This window comes from Pyrgilauda ruficollis, unplaced genomic scaffold (assembly GCF_017590135.1).
Source record: "Pyrgilauda ruficollis isolate IOZ18807 unplaced genomic scaffold, ASM1759013v1 scaffold74, whole genome shotgun sequence".
Taxonomy (NCBI): Eukaryota; Metazoa; Chordata; class Aves; order Passeriformes; family Passeridae; genus Pyrgilauda; species Pyrgilauda ruficollis.
The window spans coordinates 4,486,410-4,493,657 of record NW_024529266.1 but is presented as its reverse complement, the minus strand read 5'-3'; the positions used below and the strand labels follow the sequence as shown (position 1 = coordinate 4,493,657).

Below are 7,248 nucleotides of genomic sequence, written 5' to 3'. Positions count from 1 at the left end.
TTGTGACAGATTCCTGACTATGAAGTTTGATCAAAAGCCAGTGTTAAAGGGAGCAAAATCATGGTCCAGGTAGCAGTTTTAGGGGATAATAGGGTAGGTATATATTAATCCATACAAACTAAATTTGATTTTTTTTCTCCCAAAGTTTGAACTTGGATTAATAATGTTAGTCTATTGCAAGACTCCACACAAAAGTGTGACAGAAATGGGGTAAGTTTCATCCAGTATTACACAGTATCAGTGACATTTACAAAATTTATTAAGGAAAAGGCTCTAAGCAAAATGTATAACCCAGAAACAGATTTCGATGGGCTACATAGAATGTGCCAAAAATCATCAAGGAGTTAAGGGTTATTCACCTTTATTGTCCTTATTTTTTACTGTTTGCTTTGCCTTTTTTTTTTTTTTTTTTTGAAAAATGCATGGTTTTGTTTTGAAGATGCTTGTTCTTTGTTGCAGAGTTAGTTATTCTACTGCCAGTGTACTAATCAAAATGCTTGCATGTGCTGTGCGCAGTCATATCTGTGACATAGTGACAGATACAGAATAATGGAATGGTATAACTTCCTTCAGAGGACAGTGAAAGAAAACAGGGGCTTAGTAGTGACAAGGTTTACTTTGGGGAAATACATGTTTACAGCACAAGTTGCCCATATTCATCATATTTGTTATAGAAATAAATAAAGTGCCTAAAACATCCTGCTCCTTTCTGTCATTTGTGCTCAACTGGCCTCAGCTGTTAGACTCACTTTAATATATCACAACTGTCTTTGTTTCCATGAATCACTGGGGAAAAAAAGGAGAGCAATTCCAGGGGGAGCCTGTTCTGGCCTGAAGGCACTACTCTTACCACCTTAATTCTGTTGTTTTTTTTCTGGTTATTATGTCTGATAGCCATATATCCTGAATCAGTATCATTTGGAGCAGGATTGTTCTGGAAAAGGGAGAAGTCAGTCATGATTAGGATGCCAAAATTAAGCTGTTTGTGTTCTAATTATAGGTATGGACCCAAGGAAGTGCATGCCACCTGCAAGCCACAAGTGCCTCCACTCTTGTTTATCTGCTTGTGATAATACATATGAGCATTGAGGAGAAACACGCAAAGTTGCTTTGGAGAGTCCAGTTTGGGCCCCTTCCTTACAATAAGGAAAGTCGAAAATCGTGGCCCCTTCCTACAAGCTTTGGAGTTATTTTATTGCTGACTGCATGTCACTGCTTTTAAAAGAAGGGGAAAGCACTTATGTGGATGTATAATCAAACAAGATTGTTTCTGCATTATTTATTTTCTTAATCAGCCTTGGACTTCATTATGCAAAAATGCATGGATTTCTTAACTTTTTCAATTATGAGCTTTCCTAAGATTGAACTGTTTTCTAAACTGCACAATCCTCTAATGAAGGCAACTGGATAATGCTCATGCTGGTCATCAATTGATGCAGTGATATTTCCCATTTGTTGCAGAATCCTGTATGGTACTAAGCAAACTTTAGAAATGCTGTAAATTCATGTTTGGACAGCTTTCAAAAACTAAGTTGTCTTTGCAGAAGTTAATTGCATGAATTTGAAAGTAAGTCTCCGGAAAATGTCTAATGAAATCAGTAAGTTTTTGTCTTACTGCTGATTTTCTTTGTCTGACATTTGTGAGTGATGGGAATAAGAGTTTAATTTAAGGTATTCAAGGCTACTGAGATATTGTTAAAGAATATCTTTTTATTTAGCCCCCAGTTTTCATGAAATCTCCTTCACTTTCTATAAACTTTGCTATTGCTCAACAGATTAATAATTTAGTGCAAGGAGAGAAGTAGTACAATTAGCTTTACCTTTTATTAAGAAACTAAAAGATAAAAAATACTTGCATTGAGCCAGTACACTGGATGTACTTGCCTTGAAACATCCTATAGATCATTAATGGAAATTAGTTTCTTTGCTCTGCTATTGTTTTTTCTTCTTTATAAAACAAACAGTAGGAAGTTATATAGTTACTTCAGATTTGTTAAATTTATATTATTAATCTTCTTCTGCATGTTTTGTTTTGAATAATAGCTTTTCTAGTCACTCAGGAGGTACTATCCTTTCTGCCTTGTCCTGGCAGTGCTTTTTCACATTACTACAGCTTTTCAGACACTGAAAACAAATCCGTTGTCTGGAAGACTACTTAAAGTCCATGCAGAAGTCCACCTGATGTGAGAATTTTCAGAAAAAGTCCATGAGACCAACAAAACCAAGGTACTGCTCTCAAAATTCAAGTTGTAATCACCCCTGCACAACTTCTGATTGTAACAGCATAGTAGGTAAGACTTCAGCCCAGGGAGGAACAGATCAAGGTTTTGCTCTTCAGGAATTTCAGATTAGCAGACTCCACTTCTGCAGATTGCATCCTAGCAACATTCTGGATGATGGTGCCTACTGCTGTAGAGGTACCACTGTTTAAACACTTAAGACTGGACCAAAAAGAAAACTGTCTGGGTTTTGGCTGGGGAAGATTTTAATTTTTAATTTTGCTGGGTAGATTTAAATTTTTTTCGTATTGGTCTGTGGTTTGGATTTGTGCTGAACACATGGTTAATAACAGAGAGATGTTTTTGTTATTGCTGAACAGATAAGAGCCAAGGCCCTTTCTGCTTTTGGTACTACCACACCAGAGAGGGAACTGTGGGTGCTTGTGAGGAGATACAGCCAGAACAGATGACTCAAAATGACTAAAGGGATATCATGCTGGTATATGAAGTGGGGGGAAGTGGAAGAAGGAAAAAGGAGGGTACCTTTGGAGCCATGGCATTTGTCTTCCCAAGATGGCTGAGTACCTGTCTGCCCACAGGAAGCACTGAATCAATTCCTATTTTTCTTTGGGTTTTTTGTTTTGTTGTTGTTTGTTTGTTTGTTTGTTGTTTGTTTTTTGGTATTTGGTTTTTTGGTGTTTTTTTTTTTGTTTTTGTTTTTTTTTTTTTATTGGTTGGTTGGTTTTTGTTTGTTTGGTTTGGTTTTTGGGTTTTTTTGCTTTTGCTTTCCCTGTTAAACTGCCATGACTTTTCTCACTTTTCTAAATCTTTCCCCAGTGCAGGAATGAGCAAGTGGCTGTGTGGAGCTTGGTGGCTGGCTAGGGTTAAACACAACAACTTTGCTCACTATTTTAGCCTTCCACAGCCTTGTTCTAGATCCAGCTCAGTGTAAAACATCCAAGTCCTCCTTGAAGAAGAGACTGGAGTCTGTAACTTCTCTGCCAGCACAAGTGAACCAGACACCTTTGTAGATGTATGTCTTCTCTGTGCTCTCCTTCTAGATTGAGTTTTGAGGGGTTTTTTTATATGCCAACAATACTCAAGGGATTGAAAGGACAGCCTTCATGTGAAAGGATCTACAGACAACAGCTTCAAAGTATTTTAAGAGAGATGAACTTTTCTGGTTCTTCACAGTATGACTTCTTACAAAAGGTGACAGCAACCACTTCTTGTCCTATTCTACTAGGGGAAAAAAACCCAAAAAACAAGGAAGCCAACAAACAAATCCAGAATTTAACTTCACAGAGTGCATAGTTCTGCAAGGAGTCCAAAGACCACCACCCTTGTCAGCAAGAGCCTGCTGGGCCCTATTTGGGAGACACACAGATGCGGAGCTCCAAATCTTTAGGATGCCCACACTGGAGCCAAGGTATCTCTGACACTTGGATGTCTATAGCTGCCACTGAACTCAGGCCTCCAATACAACAAACCTGAGAGGAATCCAGGCTTTGAAATCCCCCTTCAAGTATCCACAGCTGAAGTACTTCCTTGGAAGTGCATTTCTTTTACTTCACTTGTTTCTGTCTTTTTATGTCAGACAACAGTTTTAGGACACAGAGGTAGTTATGGAGATTCTAGACCTACAATGGAAAAACAGTCGAAATTAAGTTTTTCACGTTTTCAAAGCAATACGAAAGGCCATCGGCACGGCTATCTGGCCACAAACAGGAACAGCTGAGGCCCAGACCCGGCGTGTCCCGGGTAGGTGTGGGCCGGGAGCCCGAAGGTGAGGCACGGCGGCGTGAAGAGCCGCGACAGCTAGCAAGGGCAGAACGAGGGGATGGCGCTGCCCGAGGGCTCCTCGACGGCTGTTCCAGGCACAGGGACCGCCCGGCGAGAGACGACAGTCGCGGCACCGGGGAAGGGGAGGGGGCTCGGGGCCAGGGCCGGGGCGGTGACTCAGCGCCTACCGCAGCGCATAAAAGGCGAGCGGCGGCGCTGGGCTGGACGCCGCGGTCGGGGGCGTTGTGGCGGCCGTCGGGTCTGCTGGGAAGGCAGGGCACGGGGACGGCGCGATGGGGATGGCCAAGCTGCGACTGCTATGCGCCGCCGTGGCACTGCTGTGTGCGGCACCGCCGGGGCAGCCCGGCGCCGTGCTGCCCGCGGGCGAGGGGGACGGGTACGGGGTGAAGCTGTGCGGCCGCGAGTTCATCCGCGCCGTCATCTTCACCTGCGGCGGGTCCCGCTGGAAGCGGCTCTCCCTGCTGGCGGCGGAGCCGGCGCCCGCGGCCGGTGAGTGTCCCAGGAGCGAGCCCGAGGGGCAGGCGGCTGTCGGGGCGCTTCGCTCGCTGCCGAGCGACGGCCTGCGAGGAGGGATGGAGAGAACGGGAAAGGAAGGGGAAGGGCGGGCATCCCGCGGCGCCTCTCGCTCCTCCCGCCCTGAGCCGCTGAGGGAAGGTCCCCGTCCCTCTCTGGCTTTCCTTCTAGATCCTAATTGGCATTTCCGAGACTTTTGGAAGGACGCCCTGAGTTTCAGAGGGAAAGGGACGGTAGGCGCTGGGGCATTATTTGCCGGCATAATCCGCAAAGTTTTTGATCAGTTCGGAGATACCGCGCGGCTGCGCAGGGCTGCCGGCTGCAGGGGAGCTTCTACTATAAAATCCCACAAAACCACGCTTCTCCCCTCCCTTGGCCATGTGGGGACGTCTGATGCGCCCTGGGGAGCGGTGGGGAATGCCTGTCGCTATGGCTTCTCTCCCTTCCCAAGGCTCCGTAATTCCTCGGGCGGCGGAACGAAGTGGGGTTCCTGCCGGGGTTTCCCTCCCGGACGGGAGCCCTGACGCCGCGCTGCCCGTCGGAGCTCCCGGGATGTGCGGGAGCGCGGCGGACGTGGGATCGCGCGCGGTGTTATCCCTGGTGCTTCTCTGCATCAAAGAGTTGGCACGCTGGGGAGCACGGGCTCTGGTGCTCCGGGTTACGGTATCCGGGCTGTGCTCTCAAACTGCGGTAAATGTAACAGTAATTTTGAGTGATTAATTTATGTTGTTATTTTGAATACTGAAAAATAACGTTTTTTAAAAGGACAAAAGTTGTAATTATGGGTAAAACGTGCAATGGAGGAGATTTTTTTTTTTTCTAATTAAACACACTTTAGTGAAATAACCTAAGAATTCAGGCAGCTAATGAAGCCAGTTTTCTGGGAATTTTTGTATGTTTTTTTCCCCCCAACAGGTTGAGTAAAAGATAAAAGTAACCTTTGTAATTATAACAAATTACTTACACACAGCCTCTGTGGGGATTACGTCCTTTCCCAGCAAATTTTGCCTTCCTTTTTGGTAACAGCAGCTTCTGAGAACAACAGTCACTAAAGAGCCTCCACTATGCTGCATGATATCTAACTAGAAGACTTCTCCACCCCAAAAGGTTCTTAAATGGCAATCACTGTCTAATTACTAAAGTAGCTACAGCTACTTTTATTTTTGCACATACTCAGCTGTTCTATCTGAAAATTAGATTCTGTATACTAATTTGCCATATTTAAGTAAATACAAAAGTGGCTGGATATTCTCAATGTTCTTTCAGCTTTCTGAAACAAAAATTTAACTGTATTAACAGCATTAAGATCACAAGACAAAGACTTGGTATGGATTATTTTAAAATTAAGACTTGAAGAGGCTGTTTTTCTTCACATTAGTTGAAATAAGCCATTCCACTTGCCTTGCAGAAGTAAAATCAAGAGAAACCATGTAAGGTGAAAGGAAATAGGGCTGTATTTTTGAGAACACTAGTCAGTGAGATGAAGCATGTCATAAGTAAATTCTGCAAGCCCCTGATATGCCTTGAGAAATGAAAGAAATGAGAGGAAAGCATCAGTTAAAAATAGCTATAGAAGAATGCAAGCTAGGAATCAGTTTGCATACAATCTTTGCTTATTTAATCTTTCCTACATTTGTTCTTCACATGATGCTACTGTGTGTGATTGTGCCCAGGAGCGGCGGGGTCTGATCTAATTCATCCAACACAAGACACAGCTCTGTGGTGTTTTTGAGTACATGCCTTTACAACAAAATTCTGATTCTGTGGAAAAATTACGACTTCTCCATCAAAAACACTGCAGTTGTGACAGGATACCTTTACTTCAGTTGTAGTTGTTTCTGTGTACTCTGCATATCTAACAGGAGGTATAGACTTTAAAACACAGATTCTGCTAAAAGTAAGCTACAAGTAAGTCATGGTGTGGAGACTCTCAAGTACTGACAGTTCTCCTGCATAATAGTGTTTCACTTATTACTAACTGAATGGGTTTTGTTGCTGTTTCTTAGAGCTGTGTAATGCTTTTGATGCTCCTACAGTCTGAATTTAAGATAAGTCTTCTCTTTAAAACAGATTCTGCACAAACAGCAAGTAACAAACTACTGGGAAGCTTCAACCTGCAATCAGTTTTGGATCCTGAAGTGGAGCAGCTGCAGAGAAGCAGCCCATTTCTTGGATGGGAGACGTTTAAGGACTTGTACAGTTTAAATTACTATAATGAATATGTACCTGTGGCAGGTGACTTAAAAAAGCTTGTTCACCAGGTAGAGGAAGCTGTTCAGAAGGACAGGGGGGGAACAGGAAATGCAAATCCTGTGGAATCAAGCAGCTACCTTTGGGCCAGGTATCCCAGAAGAAAACGGGAGTCTCTGGGTTTGGCAGGAATGTGTTGCAAATGGGGCTGTACAAAAGCTGAAATTAGCACTATATGCAGAGTTTAAAATCCTCTCTACACTTATGCATGAAATCAGTGTTTGTTGCAGTACTACTTGATTGATTACTTCATGGAGGAAGAAAACTTTTGCTGTATTTTATCTTGTCTATATGTGCCAGTCAATATAGCTGGTTTTCTTTAAAAAAAAACCCAAAACCAACAAAATAAACAAAACATAAATGTAATTGCAATGAGTATGTTTTGCTGCAGTTACTTCTAATCTATATTTTTTACTAAGTCTTTTCATTTTAATGTTGAGCCTTTACACTTATATTACGAATG

The 7,248-nt window shown here is 43.0% G+C and overlaps 1 protein-coding gene across 1 annotated transcript; it reads left to right on the top strand.

The window, feature by feature from the left end:
* Window positions 1-4,294: 4,294 nt before the first annotated feature.
* On the top strand, window positions 4,295-6,973 carry LOC121363685 (relaxin-3-like). Its single transcript, XM_041486256.1, has 2 exons — window positions 4,295-4,511; window positions 6,606-6,973. The coding sequence occupies exons 1-2, from the start codon at window positions 4,295-4,297 to the stop codon at window positions 6,971-6,973; spliced, it is 585 nt and encodes a 194-aa protein (XP_041342190.1).
* Window positions 6,974-7,248: the final 275 nt, after the last annotated feature.